This window comes from Saccostrea echinata, unplaced genomic scaffold, assembly GCF_033153115.1.
Source record: "Saccostrea echinata isolate AGI-Se365-2 ecotype Australia unplaced genomic scaffold, CSIRO_AGI_Sech_v1 ptg000047l, whole genome shotgun sequence".
Taxonomy (NCBI): Eukaryota; Metazoa; Mollusca; class Bivalvia; order Ostreida; family Ostreidae; genus Saccostrea; species Saccostrea echinata.
In genome coordinates, this window is record NW_026889796.1 from 3,578,787 (window position 1) to 3,600,536 (window position 21,750).

The 21,750-nt window shown below is 31.4% G+C and overlaps 1 protein-coding gene across 1 annotated transcript; it reads left to right on the top strand.

The window, feature by feature from the left end:
• Positions 1-4,751: 4,751 nt before the first annotated feature.
• On the top strand, positions 4,752-6,810 carry LOC133202468 (uncharacterized). The gene is made up of 2 exons (XM_061338297.1): positions 4,752-4,907; positions 5,051-6,810. Exon 2 carries the CDS (start codon positions 5,051-5,053, stop codon positions 6,512-6,514), a length of 1,464 nt encoding a protein of 487 aa, XP_061194281.1. The 5' UTR covers positions 4,752-4,907; the 3' UTR covers positions 6,515-6,810.
• The last annotated feature ends 14,940 nt before the right edge of the window (positions 6,811-21,750 follow it).

Consider the following 21,750-nt stretch of genomic DNA (forward strand, 5'->3'; position numbering starts at 1 on the left):
CTGATGTGATTTTATGATAAATGGATCATGCAAATCAAATAACAAGCGCTTCAATGAACAGTGATGCTTGTTAGTAATGATTAATTGCAGTATTTCAATGACGCTCCTATTGACTGATCATGAATGTCATATTCATAAAAATGATACAGGTCGTGGATTTTTATCACAAAGGTAGAAAAAAGACATCTTTAAAGGAATTTAATTGAACAAAGTCATGTTCTGGTTGCCTGCATGTAAAATCCCTGAACTCAAGTTTTGTTCATAATAATTATTTCTTTTGTTCACATCCACACGAAGACTGTAATGTATTATATATGTTTCATCTTCAGAGAATCCGAGGTCATCAACTTATCATATACTTAAAGGGATATATTTTAGTATGAAAAATTTACACATAGTTAATTTCTTACCAGTAAAAGAGACTGTTGAAAAATGAGGGTTAATATCGCATGAAAACTGTTGTTCATTATGTAATCTTGTGTGATCAACATCAAGCTTCACATTATGTCATCATCACCCAAACATAGCTTGTTCAATAGTTTACATTTTGTATATAATAGAATCTCCAAGGGTCAAACTGTCTATTTTCTTCAAATATTACATGTAAGTACTTTTTTAAAAACACTATGAAGTATTTTTTCCTGTAATCCGTAAATGTAAATGAAATGTATTTGTAAAAGGTGAAGATAACGAAAACAATGTTCAATCTCATAAATACAGTAGACTAAACGTAAAAGGGCAAAAACACTGGCCCTTGGACACACCAGAGGAGGGATCAGGTGCCTAGGAGAAGTAAGCATCCCCTGTCGACCTATCACATCCGCCTTGAGCCCTATAAACATGTATTGATCAGGAAGACGGATTATTCTGCAGTCAAATTTAGTACAAAAGCAATGCCCTAACAAATTTATGAAATATGTCGGACAAGACAGGTTTTATATTATCCACATGTGCATATATTTTCTCTTTTCAAATAAAACGAGGCAAACTGCTATGTTTTATAATGCAACATTGTAAATTATGATGTGTTTCTTACGGGTATTTAAGGACATTGGCAAGTCAGGGTTTTCCGGAGAAAAAAGGTTTAATACATGGGTTTTTTTCCTTATAAAATAGTAATTGAGAGTGATCTCCCGTGTAGAATTCTCTAAGCGGTGAAAACTAATAAAGCGTATGTTACAGAGGTAAACAAAAGCACGTGCATTTCGAGCTTCAACGGGTAGAATCATCTATACAGCAAGAAAGAAAAGTAGTAATGGCTTTGTTGTACATTGTATTCAGGGACTAAGAGTCAACCGGTCGTCATTTACCATTGTTATGCTCAGTATGCTGGAAGGGCAAAGATGTCACATATACTAAAAGGTAGGTCGAGCATGCCGACTGAGAACAGTTCTTAGGTCGTGTAAAGGAATCAGCATTTAGTAATTATGAATAAAAGTTAAAAATAAATCCATGCCAATATTTTTATGACAATGTGTTTCAATCAATTCAGTCAATTACATGATAAAAACAATCAACCAGTCTCTTGACCAATTTTAGCTGTTAAGGGACGCAACTCAAAAATGATGATCGGTGCCGGTATATCCATGTCTAGTTTCTATATATACATTTTCAGCCAAAATATTTAGAAGTCATAGGAAATGAAGATTCAATAATGTATATAATACAAAAACTGTATGAAATAAATGAGTTTTGAAGAAATATTATGGTGAAAAATTTTGTAGGTCCCTTTTATCACCATTTTACATAGGAAATGCATTAAGAATTGTAAAAACACTAATTTGACAAAATCAAGAAAAGAATGCTGGATTGGTAGGTAAAACAATCCAGAATATAGCATATTTAGTGCATTTAAACCTACTCAAAAGTTCATGAAAAATTCTATACAATAACCAGGATCCTTGCCAATGTCCTTAAATTTTAAAATTTCCACTGAAATATACATTAACCTCTGGTGTTATCAATAAATCATTATTTTCTTTAAACTCATATTAAGGACCATAAATTTTTTAAATAAACATTCGGGGAAAAAACCATTTAGATTTTGCGCCTTTTCAAAGTTTTAATTGCAATGCTACGAAACAAATCATCTATGGAAATATAGGTCATTATTACGGCAAATTTTGTTTCTGTTTCATCTAAAATTATTGTTACAATTAAGAAATTTCAACGTAAATCAAATAAGTACTGTTTTATTGAACATAAAGATATGTTCTACACAAAAGAAAAATTAAGATTCAACAGGAGGAGAGTGTCATGTATGCTTATGACGTCTAGCTTTCAGATTATGAGGTAAACAAGAAGGATTTGTAAAAAAAAAAAAAAAGAAGAAGGAAAAAATCAACTTAAAGTTTGCATATATGAATATTTCATGAATCTAATTACGTTGCGTTAGATGCATATCTTTCACATTTATGTTTTTTTTTTTTTCATGCATGAAAGAACAACAATTTTATATATCATCAAATTAACAATGTCTTGATTAGGAACTACTTGGTGAGTCATTTTACATATACTAAGTAAACTTGTTATATCTACATGTTATCATAAAAACAAGACAGATAAATCAGAATTTAATCCATAAATAAAAAAAATCAATTTTTTTCTCCATATGCTCCATATGAATATATTTTTACTTCAAAACCAAACATTCGGAAATCTTCAATATACGTCCAATTTCGAAAGTTGAGTGGTGTTATGATACGATTTTTTTTTCTGCTGCATGCTTGATATATTAATTATAAGTATATACTTATTGGGGTTGTGTGTGTGTTTTTCGTATGATTTTAATTAATGTTTAGACAAGGAGGACTGGCGTTGGTTTGGAAGAAAAGTTGCAGTCTTACTGGAGTTTCACATAACAAATGTTTTGTACGTCTGTTTGATAACGAGGTCAAGGCTCTCAAAGTACAAAGATACGATTTTTCCAATTAAGACAGCCGGTTGTCTAAAGAAAGAAAAATTGTTACCTAATTAAGAGTCTATAATCAATTGTGCTATTGGTCCACGACTATCAGTTCGCTCGACCTTCGACATCTTCAGTTGGAAAATCATATTCAACACTGCAAACATGCTGAACATGTTCTCAACTCTCACATATTATCACATAAAGCATTTCTCTTCGAGGGACACCAGCTTTTTGTATGAAACACTTACAATTGTTCCAGATTAAGCATTCGAATTAATTGATTGATGGAGCACCAACTTGAGTTAGATATGTAAAAAAGAAAACAACAACAATATAAGTTTTATAAATTCTATGAATGGTCTGGTACCAGTATATACAAAAGCAATGAATCCTCCGATGACATCTGTAAAGTGTACACCACTCAACAAATTCTTGCACTTTTGTGGTGTAAATCACTATTGTAATTGAAAATTGCAGTAGCACACATCTTTTCCTTCCATCACTGCTTTAGTACCACTTATAGAATACATTGCTATCATTGTCAGTTTTATTTACAACTTCTGTGGTTTAACGAAGGTTTCTTGTAGTTGTGGGAGTTTTGTATCTAAATTATTATCAGGTAAATTGATTTACACCAAGAACGTTCTCTGAGACTCTGTTTATTATTATTACTAATACTTAATCAAGAAGATTGCTGTAAAGGTTACACAAATGACCTAGTTCAAATTTTATTTGGTGGTTCTTTGTAATTTTAGAAATCAAAGGAAAACAGAGAAAAAAAAAATCAAGAGGATTTATTTTAAGTTGTGCGAAGTATATTTGGGGTGAAATGTTGTTTCAAAGGTACAGAGTTTCCTATTAGGATCATGATGTTTATCTAGCCTAGGCCTAATGTTAATGAGAGAAATACGAGTTTCCTTGATCTGTACATTACTTTTACAAAAATTATAGACAAATTGATCAAAAATGTACTTTAAATTTGCTTGTTTTTGTTGAATTGATCTGTTATAATGAAAGTCTACTGAGCTACAAAATATATGATTTTATGTCCATTATATTTTTATGTATGTACATATGTATTAGGCCAAGTATTCTCACAGATAAAAAACAAATGTGGATATAATTTTATACAATTGTTTTTAATTCCTTATATATATATTTATTATTCTGCAAGCAATGCCGAGATTGAATTGAAAATGAGCGTTTTCAGTAGATTCAATATACATGTAAAACATATTTACCTCAGTGTAATTGTATTAAAACATATATTGAAACATATATGTATTTTATTTGGATAAACATTTTTGTCTGTAATAATTTAACACGGAGCAAAGTTTGCATTTTCGAATACTAACAACCATACATTTAATCTACATGCTACTAAATGAAAAAATATAGTATCTTTTTAGTCGAAAAATACCTATTAAATAATTCGGATAAAACAAAATTTTTTGCAATTCATTTGCATATCTGAATTCATGTAAGTTAACTTCAGATGATTAAAAAAAAAAAGATCAATTGTGTTTTAGAGCTAAGTTTTTTTATTTTTAAAGGGTTTTTCATTCAAATTTGAATCCTTTTTAGTCTTAACTAGAACTTCAGTCAGTTATAATTGATCACTTGAAATCTAAAGCATACCACGTAATTCATATACATGTTTTTGCAAGAAATTTAAATTTTGATTTTAATTTTTTAGTACTTTCGGATACGTTACAGACAGAAACATTGTTTAAAAACTATATTGATATGATTTCCACGAATTAATCGATCATTGCACACCTATTACAGGTGGTTACTGAAATTTTCAATAAATTATTTTGACAATAATGGATTATCATTGCCTCAACATTAGAGTAAATGAAAGTTGCTGTTGTACGTTATTAGAAGAGTTCCATTGGACCGAAAACCAGATTGTGGTCAGATCATATAAATATGATTAGGGAGATTTAAACAGCTTACAATCATTTTTCTAATACAAGATCAAACCTTAGAAAACACGGTACGTTAATTAAAGCTTTGTGTTTATTAAGTGAAAATATCTATGATGGAATCATTTGAATGTAGATTGTTATAAAATACTAATGTTAGACAGATGAGAAGAGAGGTAAATTATTTCTTTGCATCTTAATTTTTCTTTTTCAGATGTTGTTCCCAAGAAAGTTTATATTCTTCTTCTCGTGTGTCTTGAGGTTTGTATCTGTTCACGGAAATTTCAAATTCCTTAACTCCCGGAGATTTTTGGACCAACCATCATTCCTTTCAACAAGACCAAACAGAGCCTTAAGGAGAGGTCCATTAGTGGATTCTGATTTCAGATTAGGTAGAACATTTACATCATTATCTCCATGGAGAGAAGTAAATCAGAGAAATTATTTTGGTATTAGTCCAAGAACTTCTGGGAGATCATTAAGGAATAATTGGTCGTCTTCAACACTTGTTAACAGAAGAAGACCCTTATTTGCAATTCAGGAGAATAGGCTAAGGAGAGGAAATGGTAACGATTTACAGGGACATCAAAGCGGAAAATCCAGTAAAGAAGTACTCAACAATCCCATGAAAAATATAAATCAAGTCAGATTGGCCGAACGTTCGGGAAGAGGTACAATTAAATCAAGAAGAATAGAAAACCTACTGAAGCTGATGTCGCAAAACCAGAGGGCCGACTTTTTAAATCTTTTGAAAGGTGGTATTGGTAAGAAAACATCGGCTGAAAGAATGCCAAGTGCAGTTTCAAGGCTTTCACCTGTCTCCAGTCGAAATGATTTTTTGAGAAAGAAAAGTAGTCTTGTACAATTGCGAGGGTTCAAAAGCTTGGATCTGGTCGAAGAAAAGAAGACATCTGCAGAGAAAATTTCGGAGCCTAAACGTGAATTAAAACTTTCGAAGGCAGTTATTACAAGACCAAAGCAAGTTCTAAATCAAAATTTATTCTTGCGAGTGAGGAATACTCCAATAAAACGCACTAGAACTCCCCATTTTCTGCCCTTGGAAAGAAACAATATAGTCACAGAAAAGAAGAAAACATCTGCAGAGAAAATTTCGAAATCTGAGCAACGTACAAAGCTTTCAAATATAAACGATACTCAAGCTAATCAAAAAATACTCCTCCTTCAACGATTAAATACTTATTTGCGACAGCAACTCGCTTCCAGAAAACATACTAACTCCAAACAAACCAACAAACAATTGAAGAAAGCCAGCGAAACGAGTAAGGAAATAATGAAAGACAACAACATTAGGCATGCAACGACACCACGTGTTGTCAATGCTCCTCGCAAACAAGAACCTCTTTTATCCCTTACTCAAAGGCCACATAGAAGATCACAATTATTACTGGAACCAATGCGATTTAATCCACATCGACGCCGATTACCACTACAAGGAATAATGAGATCTAGTCAGGGTGTGCCGTCAGAAAAAGTAATAGAAGCAAACACAGTGGATAGCCCCAAGAAAGCAAATGTGTCCCCTCAAAAGCCTCTTTTTGTGCTTTTGAACCCATTTACAGGAACTGTTGGTTCTTCAACTTCATCGATACAGGACAAAAACAAAAACACAAGTAAAGAAGACAAGAGTGGAGAAAAATTCATGTGGGTAAATCCTTAAACTGATGGTATTAATTGGAACATTAACCTAACTTAGTTAAAACAAAATGTGTAAATTGGTTTATCCTGTTGGTAATAAATGTATCTATTTTGTACATATTTATTTCAATCCTAGACCATTGCGAAAAAAAAATCATGCTAGTCAAACTAAGACTGATTATAGGAAGTTCTGTCATAATAAAAAATCAGCAACTTGTGTTTAATTTTTTAATGTGTTATAAGATTAACGCTCAGATCAAATTTGATTGACATTTTCCTAATAAACATTATGGACCTTGTTATCTTGTCTGTCATTAATCACCGCTTTCTGTCAAATTATACATTTATCTTAAGTGATAAGATGTCATTTTGAATAAATATCGATAAAGAAAAATACTTGACTTGGAAGTATTTTATTTCCTCTGAAAATCAAGATGATTTTAATATTATCATTTTCCCCACTAAACATGCTTAATTACTAGCGTATTAGCTTTTATCTTTATGTATTTTGGCATCTTTTAAGATTAGTGAATGTGCCATAATACAAACTCAGAATTTAAATCTCATGCAAAAAAACTGGAAATGAGAAGTCCTGCAATTAGTGTGTTTGCAAATTTTGCTACTGGAATTTATTTCTTATAAGCTCATTGCTCTTACTTTTGAACAAATTTCATTCGACCCTAAAACGTGATCGCTCAGTAAATTTTAATCATTTGAGGGGAGGTTACGAAATTCGAAGTCTATTCACATCTTTGTGTTATGAATGATACCTCGGCAGCAGCAAATTTCTAGAAAAACTCATTTTAATTTATAAGATCCATTAAACGTAAATTACTTTGTCGAATTACATATATAAGCAAAATTATAGATGATTGTAGCCTAAAAGAAACAAATGTGTCTAATTATTTTTGGAAAACGAGTGTAAATAGTACACAAGTATACCACGAGTGTAGAAAACAATGGAGTAACAAAGGTTCACCAGATTTTGATTATTAAGATGATTTACGTACAAAGAAACATAAAAATTACTGATGTGAACTGTTTCAAAGATTTTTTTTTTCAGGAAAAATGGGATATAACCGATCAATCAAAGTAGCCATTGGCATAGACTTTGATAGAGATAGTACATACACCCGCCAAGAATAAAATTAATGTTTCAATTTTTCTGAACTTTTCTCGGCTGTTTACTGATCTTTTCTCGGCTGTTTATGTGTAATGCAAAATTGTATATCGGATTCCATAGTTTTACGCGATAACAGAATTAATTTGATCACACAAAATAAAATCTTTTTAACGAAGAGGTTGTTGCAAAAGGAAACCTTTATACCTAGTAACAAGTGCTATAGAGTTGGCTTGTATAATTTTCAAGCAATTTTTTATTTTTGATTGCAAATCATAACTTGGTAACAAATATTTCTCAAGTAATATGATATCACTGTAAATACTTCACCACAATTAAGATGCATTGTACTTGAATTTTACTAGATCGGTGTCACATTCGAACATGTAATCGATTTACAATCCTCCCAATTTATCAATAAGATGGATTTACATAGATTATACATCTTATTTGATAGATGTGTTAGGATCAATATTTCATATTCAAAAACACCCTTGTCTGTTTCTTTCTTTCAAGATGTGATTGATAATAGTATGAAAATAACATTTTGTGTTTGAAAAAAGTTAATAATGACAGCTCAGAAAAATACTATTGATCTTCAAGAAATACTAGATCTAATGTTAGTGTCCTCAATATTAGTTGTTTTTTTTATTGTCAAGCATATGTAGATCATATATATCTTTCTTAAAAATGTTTAAGATTTATATTTCTTGCAAAATCATCAAAACTCGAACATCCTTCAGAAAAATAAAATGTGTATCATCAGTTTACCCTGATTAAAGAAATAACGAAATTATTTATCGGAGTTCCATTTAGGCCTTCTTTGAAAATTTTGTATCCACTTATAATTTTTCTCTTTAAAAAATTTCACTGATAATAACAAATGATTATCAAGTTGAAAAACATCTGTCAATATGATTTGCAAAACTTTATTTATACATTTTTTTTTTTAAATCTAAAAATAGCTAAAATTATTCCATCTATAGTATAAACTAATTTCCGAATGTTAGCTCTAAGGATTGAAGTCAAAATGAGAAACATATGGTGGCCGATATTAGCATTTCTAAATAAAATTACATGACCTATATATATATTTTTATTTTTGTACATGTAAAATTCTTAGAATTTTAAATATTTCGTAGACAAATACTATAATTTTATTAATAATAACAACACTGCTAAACGTGTACGATATTATTTTAATATAGACGATGATTTAATGAATGTTTGCAAATTATATCAACACACAATAATTTACAAACGTTAAAGATGTAAATACTTCGAGTCGCACGGCTTTGTCTTAAGTTAATCTTCAAAAATATGGATTTTGAATCTTCGTGGACACACCTATTTTCTTCTAAATTATAAAACACTGCCAAGTGTGTGCGATTATATTTATACATGTATATAGACCGCATTTCAATAAATTTTTAAATTTCAAAAGAATACACGACAAGCGTCTTCAGCATAACCACTTCGTATACACAGGTTGCATGGCCCAGTCCAACGTTGCACTAGATTTAAAACGTTATTTTAGAGTTTATAGCATTTTAAACCAAACCTGGGCCATTCACATTATATGCGACCTTCAAAGACCGCGCAGTATTTACAAAAAAAAAAAAAAATTAAGCTCAAACAATCAAAAAAATAAAGTATTCTTCACAACAAATATTTGGGTGTACAATAAGTATATTTAGGTTATTCAGTTTGACAAAAATTCAATGTCCATGCACGACCTTTATCGACCCCTGTCGTAACTGTCCAATAATTACAATTATAACAAAATCTTTTCATTTACTGCTATGGATTTTATTGTCTGTATATGTACAACTTTTAAAAATTATATATGTACATTAAACTATTTCACGAAAGGGTGTCTTTTTATATCTAATACATGTACAATTTTAAAGAACTGTACATATGCAATTAAAAAATAAAAGTAATAATTTTCCTTTAGACAGACTGATATCGGCTATCGTACAATTTTAGGCATGCATCAAATGTTTAGTCAAACGTTAACCTACATGCAGAAAACAATCTAAGGAGAAAATGAAGCCCTTGATTTGCTCTTGCGGTAATTCTAAAAACATGATATTAACAGTTGTCTAAGCCCTAGTCAAAACGACTATGAACTTTTATTAGACAAAGCAATACACAGAGGCAAAAGATTGTCATATGTGTAATTTGTACAGTTTATTTTGCTGCAGAAAAATAAAGATTATAAGATTGCAAGTGTATTGGTCATATATATATATATATATATATATATATATATATATATATATATATATATATATATATATATATATATATATATATATATATACATTATGTGCTTATGTGTCTCCTAAACATAATTAATGCATCTAAGGAAATTACAAGAAAACTTTAAGCAATGTCCTTATCTGTTACCTTTATGACCTCAATATAACTTGATTAATTCATCCATCAGTTTTATTAAGTCATCTGATATTATGAATTTTATTTTTCATGTGTCGGAAAACAATTCAAACTTTCACTGACCTGTAAATGGAAACATTTGAATAAATATATCAAGTGTTTTTATGTGAACGACAGACATTTAAGGATAAATAACAACTTTTTTTTCTTCAAAAATAAGCAATATTATGGTGGCATATTTCTACCCCCTATATGGAAGATAAATTATGTTAACATGCGAAAAAAGTATGTCAACATGCAAGGTAATTGTGCCTACATGCATAATAATTATGTTGACATGCAAGTTACCAATCTTTCTAGAGAAATTAATTTTAATGATGGTAAACATACTTACTAACGCCTGTATACGACATCATACAAGCAAGATGTGACAGAATTATATTGACATGCGACTAATTTATGTTAACATGCAAGATAATTATGTTAACATGCAAGATATTCATGTCAACATGCGACTAATTTATGTGAACATGCAAGATAAATGTGTTAACATGCAAGATATTTATGTCAACATGCGACTTATTTATGTTAACATGCAACTTAATTATGTAGACATGCGACTTATTTTTGTTAATAGCGATTCTCTGTAACCACTTAAACTTCTTTGCCACACATGGTCACCGATTTTGATGAAACTTTGCCCATTATTACAACTTGACACCAAAAACATATATCAAATAAAATTTCGTTGTTATGTGTCTTGGTTGCCATGGTAACAGCCAGAAGAGTTGAAAAAATTGAGATTTTCAGCAACTTTGAATCTTTATTAAGCCTTAATAAAGACTAAGAAAAACAAACAAACTATTCTCACAAAAACATGACACCTTGTTGTCACTTATGCTATAAAGAAACTATTTAGAATTTATCTCTAAGTAAGTGGTAACCATGGGTACATTTAAAATACATTTTAGATGCTGAAAAATGCTGAAAAGTTCTCAATATTCACTAATGATAGATGTTACATGATCAAACTCAATCAACAACCAAAGAAAAACAATAAAAATATTTGACCTTAAGTAATTAGGTATTGGCAATATTATTCTAAAAATAACTTTCATGGTTGCCATGGTAACACAGTGTAACCATGCAAAATCTGTTGCTAAGATTGGGTTAATGCTACTATCTTGAGGAAAAACAATGAAATTCATGACTGGCACATAAACATCCTTAGGACATTGCAACACCAACAACATAAGAAATATTGGGATTAATTGTTACTTTGCAGTGTAACCATGGAAACAATGTACCAGCTGTTTAAAGTGATATTTTTTTGCTGCTTAAGGAATTTACTTAGCTTTTAATCAAGAAACATATTATTTGACTCACCTTGAATAGTACTTATCTGGTAGAACTAAAGTTGAATATTATATATTGATAAAGTTTGTTGAAAAATACAACACTGTTGCTATGGTTACCAAGAAGGGAAATGCTCGATTTTTTTAATTTTATATCAAAATTAAATCCTATGTGCCAGCTTTTTGCATCCAGTTAGAGATTGGTTAGTAGTCAAAATTGAAAGTCAGGTTAGTTGTTCATGGATATCAATGAAAAAAGTTTTGGGAATCTACATACAAGGGTATGTATCCAAGGAAACAAAACATTTTTCAGATTTTTATGCATATTTTTTCGGCTAATTTCCATAGCAACGCTCTATTTAAAGAATTGAATTTGAATTTTTTGAACTGTGAAAATTAGGGTCACACCAGCGCCTTTAAAAATTGATCATCAGTTATATAGAAATATGCTTTTTAAAAAGATAGTATAAGATTAAAAAAGAAAGTAAATTTAAACTAACTTTGTAGTATTAAAACCATGGCAACCATTGCCAACCTATAAGAAATATCATATTTCGTCCTTGGTATATGTTACAAGGACCTCTTGTCTGTTATTTGCTTGCGTTTCAATCTATAATTTTTTTTTATTCTTAAGTGTATGACTTTATAAAACTAAATGAACAAAATTATTACTTTTGAATACTTTGTTTCCATAGTAACGTATGTAATACTTGATTTACCAAACATGTTTATCACGCATTTAAGACATAAGGCCTTCAGGTTTTAGAAACAGTCACTTGCCACTTGTTTGCTTTGCTGCAAACGTTAACTGTGGGACTCTGAACATGTTGAAAAATGCCATTTTTCAAACTTTAGGACATGTTGCTATGGTAACCATGACACGTAGCAACCAATTTTTGCCTGATTTGAGTGTACGGTATCGACGACTTTTATCATAGAGAGTTTGGATAAATTCTGAGACTATGCGTGCCACAGCTCCTATATAAAAGTTAAAGTCATTACAGAGAATGGCTCTTAACATGCGAGTTATTTTTTTAACAAACAGGATATTAATGTCAACATGCAAGATAATAAGTTGGACGTCAACATACATATCTTGCATGTTGACATAAATAAGTCGCATGTCTACATACCTATCTCGCATGTTAACATAGAGAAGTCGCATGTCAACATAATTCTGTTGCATCTTGCTTGTATGATGTCATATAATGGCGTTAATAAGTAAGTTTACCAACATTAAAATTAAATTCTCTCAAGGGATTGGTGACTTGCATTTCAACATAATTATTTTTCATGTTGACATACAAAAATCGCATATCTATATAATTATGTTGTTAACATAATTTATCTTGCATGTAGAGGGCAGAAATATGCCACCATAATATTAATATATCTAAAAGATTTATGGTCATTTAGAAAACTTCAAAAATATGGAAAATGGAACCAAATTGCATGTAAGAACACTAAAGAAAAGATTTATAAATATTTAAGAATTTATTTCAGCATTGAATTGTTATTAAATTTTGGAAGTTCATAACACGGACGACTGTGCTGACAAATTGAATAACGCGCGTTTACATTAATTGATTTCATGGATGAAATATCGCTTTTACTGATATACACCGTACTTCTATAGCTATATTGAGCGAGGAGCTGTTACTGTTCAATATGAGCGTGAATTTTGATTTTCGTATATATGACGTTGCGCATGTACAGGGTTTAACGTTCGTGAGATCAAAATAAAAACCATGACTTTAAACTCTGACCTCCCCTTTCGTTTTTATGATGCTATGAATGCTGAAGCTTCCAGCACACTTCATCAGAAAAAATCATATGGGATGTATATATCCTTAATCGAAGTTAATCCCTACAAAATCACTAATAAAATCTTCAGATGGATATGACTCAAATAATTATGTAACTGAATCATTTCGTTAATTGGAGTCTCGGTACATATCTATATTAACATATCTATAAATGATCTAACTGGTACATTGTTAACAGAGAGCACTGAACGAATGGCACATCTGCATAATTCGTAGATACAAATGTGTCTATAAACGCTTTGCTGAATCATTAGGGGATAATATATTAAAGCTAGGTCAAGTTATGGATATAAAAATAAAATTGCATTTAATTACGGTTTTGTAAATTACGGAAAAATAACAAGACGTTGAATTGCAATCAAGATGGTATAAAATACTTAATTGCACATAGTGTTTACTACGATGCTAAAGTCAGTAAAATTATCATTTGAGGAAAAAATACTTCTTTCCGCTTTTTTTTTCCCTGCAATTATGTTATGCCCGCGTAAACTAAGATTTTATATGTACGTAGTTATTGCATTTGTGAGACGTTTTGTTGGATATTGTTTGTTAAATTCATACTAAGAGACCTTGACCCAACAGCCCTTAAAAGGACAGAAATAGAGGTTTGTTGAAATTATGTCTCTGTTTTAATGGCAAAATATTTCATAATACAAGTTTAATTTGGAAAATAGCTGCTAAAATATTCAATTTATATTGATTGTATGTCTAAATTTTAATAGTATCTTTAATCTTTTTTTTTCAAGCACGATGGAATAATTATTAAAATTACAAACAATAAATACAATTCTTATTATTCATTCATGAACATTTGAATGATGACTTTTAAAAATATAGATATATCTTTAATTAAATAAAATTCCTTCAATCATATGCCATTGGTAACATTTAAAATGATAGAAAAAAGTTTCTATTTGATTGGTTTGCTTGCGATTGAATTTTTTGTTTTATCTATAAAAGGAATCAAAAAGCCGATAAAAAATTTAAAAAGATAAAAAAAAATTTGTTCCAGTTCTGCATATTTTATTTGCAATTCATTTTCATATTTTGTTTGCAATCCATTTTCTTGGATGAAAATTTGTAACCTGCCTTTAAATAATAATTAACCTGCAAGTTTGTTGATGTACAAAAACGAAACTTGACATCAATCAAATGACAAGGATGGAGAAGATGGTTGGATCTAAAAGGTTAATGATCTACAGGATGTCTTAATCAATGTTTCTCGTGAATCCTAAGGCAGTAGTACGATAGCTTAAAAGTAAGTATCATATGGTAAATTTAGAATTCATTCAGAAATTGATTTTATGTTATGAAATTTTTGCCTTCACAATTTGCTTCTTGCACACACATATATCTTTTAATAAATAAATAAAACAGCAACCAAGAAATTCCAGAGATAGTGTTACAGATTGTCCAAAATAATCAACAAAATGCCAGATGATTTTTAAAAGACACTAAACTAATCTTTTATATATATTTATAATTTTTTAGGGTAAATTGAATAAAAATAACAAAATTGTAAAAAAAAAAAAAAATACATAAGAATTTTTTTTCAGATGAATTTGGTGAATATCTTACTGTCTGTGGCGATTGTTGTACTTAGTAAGATCTCGCATTCAACGCTGCTTCCCTTATTTCCAGCAGAGGAATTAACAGCTGAAGCAACAGAAGTAAAGTTGAATATTAAAGAAAACGATATGTCCACAGGCGACCAACATACTGGATCAGATGTTGGGATGTCAAAACACAATTCTAAAGCGAATTATTTTGGACTTGCTAAACCAATACCTCCGCCTGTGGTTAGACAAAATGGCATTTTGGATTCGGCTGTTCCAGGAGATGTTAGAAAATGGAATCTCAATGCACATGAACATATCAAACAGGAAAATAAGCCAAGGATAAATGATAATTACGGTTCAAAAGATGCGCAAGTTACCACAGGAGAGAATGTACAGGACGTAATGCATTTCTCCTCTAAGGGACAAAAAATGGACAATTTTGGACTTTTGCAAACTTTGTTTGAAGTCATGCCAGAGAAAGATAGGACAAATGTCTTTATGAGCATTATAAACAACATTTTAAACCCACAGAGTTATGTAAAAAAGCAGATAACGACTACGACAAAAGCAGTTCCGATAAAAAATAAACATCCCGGATATGGAGGAAACTCTGAATCAAGAATTGACACTACAAATAAAAACACGGTTTTTGACACAAAAAAGATGGTTACGGAGCGAAATTTGAACGAATTTGAAAAAGTAACTACGACTGAGAAACCATCAGTAGAGGAAATAGTAATCGAACCCACCCCATCCCATTTTGCTGAGAAAGAGTTTGAAACACAAGGCACTAACATGCTCGATATACAACGCCCTAATATAAACCACCTTTACAAAAGGAAACCAAAGAATAGAGCCAGTAATTCACAGAAAAGGAAAGGAAAATCTTTGCTTAAACATAAAAGTTTAGGAGAGAGGAAGACGGAACAAAGTAAAAGAAAATTTGGTTTTACAAGAGGCTTTGACAGAATGTACCAAAGACATTTTGGACAAAGTTCAAGTCCAGACTTTGTAGAACACACAACGACACCTGCTGTTATGACATCTGCGTATAATCATTTTGATGAGATGGAAAATCAACCCTGGAAATATAACTATCACAAAGGTAACAGACATGGAGGAGAGAAACGAAAGAGGTATAGATATATAGCAGAAACACGATATGATTGGAATAGACAATCCTCAAGAGAATCTTTTGATCAATTCAAGGATGCAGAACAAAATAAATTTCTAGAAAACAGAAAGAAACACCACATCAATAAGCCTACACATCGTTTTCGTGGTCAGCAAAGATACGGTCATCAATGGAACATACGTCCCAGAAATTATCATAGAAAAATTAATTTTCCAGACAAATCTGCAATCATAAAACCTCATGATAAAGGCTCCAATGTGGTTAGGTTGTCTTCGATAGATATGAAACAAGAAACATATAATCCTTATAGTTTCGAAGCTGGGGAAATGGAAGAAAGGTCGCATAAAAATTATCCCAACAATAGCATCGAAGCATGGAAGTCAGGAAAAATGGTTTCATACATAGAACATGACATTGGTACTAAAAACGTTAAAAAAATCTCACCTATATTATCTAAAGAAACTATAAATATTCAAAGAACAAATAATTCTGCACAAAGTATTGAACGATGGCGGAACGATAGCACCGCTATGAGGAACTCTTTTCTTCAACCCAGCTACGATTTTGAAGCTAGTAACATGAGTAATGTAAATCGAATCCAAGCGAATGAATTTGAAAAAGTAGATAAAGGAAGAAAAATAAGTACTCATCCTAGCATCATCAAAGCTCCAAAAAGGGTGAATGATACTGTACTTTTCATGGCCAAAATGATTCAAGAAGCAATACAAAAGTCCATTGAAACACTACGAATAGGCCAATCAAGTGGATATATTGAATTAAAATCTGATAGTTCGCAAGCGTCCACGGCAGTTCCCAAAGCAGTTCAAGAAATATCAGAGATAGGCTATGATTTAGGTGTCAGGAAAGATGATGACAAGAAAAATCTTTTATCTTCTACACCTCATCATTCGACAAATAATGCTAAAATTCAAGAAAAGTTTTACAGGATATATCCTATCTTAGAGATTGGCGGTGAACAAGTTATCAGAAATAAACAAACAGCCATTGCTGAAACAACAAAGACACCGAAGCGTGTTGTTAGTACACAATCAGAAAATGCAGAAACAACTGAAATATCATTTCCTTCTTGGATGGCAAAAAAATCGTTTACACGTAGAATATTAGGGAAACAAATAAACGAGCGTACACGATCCGGTGGTCCTCAGGATTGGCCTTCCAGTTCGGACACAATGGGCAATGGTGAAAGTACTATATATTACACAAGGAAAGGCATCCGCTTCCCTTCAGTTCTAATAACAAAACAAACCAAGAAAAATGAAAGTAAAGAAAGCAAAAATATCAGCGCCCAGAAAGGAACGACCACAATCAGTCCCGATGTTGACTCCCCATACTTTGATTATGCTCTGCCAGTATCTGATCCACTTGTTTGGTAGATTGTGAAATGTAGAAATCTTTCGATTTCTTATCATTTAGTGAAAGGTAATAACATATTTTATGGATTATCTTTATCAATGAATTTGAAGCAATGATTTGATTAAAAAAATTACCTTCACTTACAAACAGAACCAGTTGTTTGTCTTAATGCAATCCAGCATCTCTGTGACTTACCCAACTGAGTGACACGCAGATAGATAAGAGCATATTCGACGAGTTTGGTGGACATTTGTTACAATTTGAATGATCAATGCTTAGTGGACTCTTATTTATCAATATTGTGGATTACATATCTTAAAATGCATTGGAGATGTTTTGGATCCTTGTTTTATTTCCATTATTTGTGATATTATTTGCTCCCTGAACTAAACTCAGGTATGGGACATCAAAATATTTAACTAATCATAAACTGCAAAATTTACAAGTGTAGTTGGACAGGATGAACCACTTTCAAAATCGCTCTAAAATTTCTGACCGTCGAGATATTTTAATATGATGCAATTAATCATTGAATAAATTATATTACGCATTACCAAATGGCAAAGTAAATCCCTTTTCACATTTACGTTGAACGGTTTTAGAGATTCTAGGCATAGACAAGGTGTGAATACCATAGGATTTGGGGAGTAAACCATGAGGTACGTACAGAAACCTTATAACGTATCTGTCGTTCAAATGTTTTATGAATATCAATGTCAAATCTTAGCATTTCCTAAGATAGTCTTCTGACTTTCTTCTGCGATTTTCTCATATATAAACTGCTCTTGCGACAATCCTGCGATGATCTCTTGTCGTATACAATAGAACAACCTCATCACGGCTCTCACAATAATTTCCAAGTCATCTCTGCAACTGTGTTCAGAGAATAGATGTTCATCCCAAAAATCAAGCATAATTTTTACATCTCTGCCTGTTCGATGATTTGATTCATAGCCTTATAAAAAGGATTTACACACGACAGTCGCCGAAAGGTGGAATAATTAACAACTTTCTTTAAAATAACATTGGACACTTGAGATCAATTGTTCAGAATTCATAGGGTACCAGACGACACAAAAATTGTACAAATAATAGTGGTGATTTGAACACAATCCAAGAGCATCTAATCACAGACTACAACATGAAAGAACTATTTATTAAGACTCAAACATATTTGAATCTCTACAAGACTGTCCTAATAATTGTACAACCTTGTGAGACATTTTTGAAAGATTTTAAAAGGACAATCTTTTATTTGTGCTTTATAATTCAAAGTGAATTTTTATCGTAGAAACGCTGAGTACGATTTTCAAAAGACATCTGCTTCAAGTAAAAAAAAATTTCTCTCTCTGTGTGAACGTACAGTTTGTATATTATACCGGATAATGTATGTTCAAAACTTACATCTCTGACTGTTAGAAAACAGATTGGTCCGTCTTCGAATTGATATATAACTTACGTCTCTCAATGTTGGAAAACATATTGGTCCGTCTTCGATTGGATATAAAATGTAAACATCAATAATAATATTTTTTGTAATATGTTACAGGTCAAACATATTTTGAATTGCAGCTGAATCGGACAGTGTCATATATTAGAATATCATTGACAAAAAAGATTTTTGATAGCAGTTGTAAGATACTTTTAACATTGTAATTTTATGCCTTTGAGGGCTTTCGATTGGAATTAATTTTTGCAAATCACAACATACATGTGCTTTATTTTTTTTTCTGAAACTTTGCCATTCTCTGAAATAATTACATTAAAGTCTTAACTAAAAAAAATGTCATTTATTAGTAATATCAAGCGTGTTTCAAAACACTTTTCTCTCTCTCTCTCTCTCTCTCTCTCTCTCTCTCTCTCCAAAAAAACTTTAATGAAAAAAATTATAACTTGGGCATAGAAAGACATATGAAAATTGTAAACTTTACACAACACTTTAAAAGCACTTTGTTTTTAATTTTAACTTAATTCTAGGATTTTAATGATCTGTGTTTAAAATTTTCTCTTTTTCCTTATTTAGTCAATGGTTATACGAGAAGTTGAATTCATTACATTATATTTATTTGTCTATGTAGAAGCGAAAAAGATTAAGATTCATTGAAACATGCAGATAAAATGACAAAAAAAAAAAATACTTCATATATTTTCGTTTCTTCCTGTGTGATCAAAATAGAAAGCGTTTTACTCCTTTGATTAATTTGATAGAAAAGATCTAATTATATATCGTTTTTCCATGTGAATCAACCTATCGGCATAATTATATCGCTGCTCGATTAAACGTACTGCACGATGCGGTAAATCATTACAGATTATGAATGATTGTTTTAAAGCATACTGCTGAAAATGGAGTGAAATCCAGTTGATGAACAAATAACAGGTAAATCTGTATTTCTTTGATCATTATAAAAAGAACATTTATTGTTTATCTCTATGTCTTTTTTTTTTTAATTTTTTAATTTTTTTTTTCAATTTAGCTAAAATGAGTACTGGTCTAATGTGTATTGTCACATTGTTGGTATTTCTCTTTAACAAAGTAACGTCACTGGAGGATTCTAATATGCAAAAGAATAAGTCTGCTGTGTATTCCCAGACAGCAAACTCGTACACATCTCCTTCATCCGGGAGTTTATATCATCACTCTAATGCTCATAATCCATCGGACGAAAATGGAAATGATGATCATGATCATGATGATGATAATAATCATTTTGATAAATATAAGAAATTGAATTTCCGTAGCCTTCAAAAACTCCAATATATATTGAAAAAAGTGGGGGAAAGTCGGCGTTCGTTAGATGCTCTAATCAGACTGTACAAAGAAGGAAAAACATCACTCAGACTAAAACAGCAACCAATCCTGTCACAGAAGGTAAACAGCTTTCTCTTTACCTTAATTATTCAGCAGTATATCTATTTACACAGCTTAATTTCGATTGCCAAAAAGGAAATCCTCTACAGAAGACATGTGTTACCTCGCTTTCGAACCTCAACGACAAAGGGGGTCAAGTCATTTCAAGTTAATCAAGCTAGAAATACGGCGAAACATCATATCTCACTTAATACCGTTAGCCTTATATTACCAACAATGAAAAAGCGATTACGTGCCACAAATCATGTTAAGCATCCAAAGACGAATTCGTATTCAGGGAACCCAATAAGATCGTCCAGAAAGATTTCCAGTCAGTTAACAACTATACCCTCGGTGGAACATGCAAATGGTCAAGGCACAAGATTAACAAAGTCTTTGTCCAAGAAAGAGGCAGGAAAAGGGAAGACACACATGTCTCACTTACAAGTTCTTAAAACGTTTAATAACATATCGGATTTGAAATTTTCAAAAAGTCATTCGGCAAAGAAATTTGATACTGGTTTGAAACACACTGTGCCTTCTTCTGAAGGTACTCCTAAAGAACAGAATTCAGAAAAAGTTTCATTGGATCAGCTGAGCATATACTCTGAAACAAATACTAAAGATTATTCCTTGGAACTGGATAATGATAGTGAAGAGATTGAACATGATGTCATTGCAGAGTTAGACAGAATTGATATGGCAGAAACATTTCAGAAACTTGTAAATTCTTTGCCCAAACAAAATCACGCGGAACGAAAATTTGTACATTAAGCTCAAAAGCATTTCAAATAAAAGTTTCTGGTAAAATTTCACCACACTCCAAGAACAGAAAATTGAATTCAAGTCATTTATAATAGAAGAAATAATAACAAAATAAATGATTTATAAGAATGTAACTCTTTTGAAAGGGGACAATGCTCTCAATAAGACTTTCAAAATGATAATCCCAAAACTGGAATCGAGAATCGACAAGGAATAGACACGAGGATAGGGAAATTGTTATTGTTGGTTCATTTTAATCGGTCTGTAATTGGTTTCCTGATTTTTTTTCACAATCTAATTAACAATTTTTCTAGTTTTCCTGATTACATCATGTACTTAGATTAGAAGTATATAGTTGTTGCTTATTTACACATTTATTTTAAGTCGCCCAAGTGGCGCAGTGGTTTGAGCGTCTGCTCTAAAGTCGCGGAGTAAGGAGTTGATCCTTACGTCGCGGGTTCGAATCCCACTGTGGGACGTGGAGACCGGTTCTTCGGATAAGACCGTATAAACCGAGATCCCGTGTCGCAGTAGGTGCTGGCACGAAAAAGGTCCCTCACTGCTCGATGGCTCTGAATGCCGAGTAAAGGTAAAAAATTTGCAGCTCTCCACCGGTAAGTGGTGGCGCCTCCATATGAGTGAAAAATTCTCGAGAGTGATGTTCAAAAAAAAAAAAAAAACAAGCAAACAAAACAAACACATTTATTTTTGTTTTTTGTTTTTGTTTGTTTTTTTTTTTTTTTTTTTTTTTTTTGTCTTGATTTACGTCCCAACTAAATATTTCACTCATGTTAGGACGCCTATAATTTCCTTTGCTGGACAGCAGATTTAGATCTGTACTCGACGCTTGTGTCCATTTATCTGTGAGAGGAG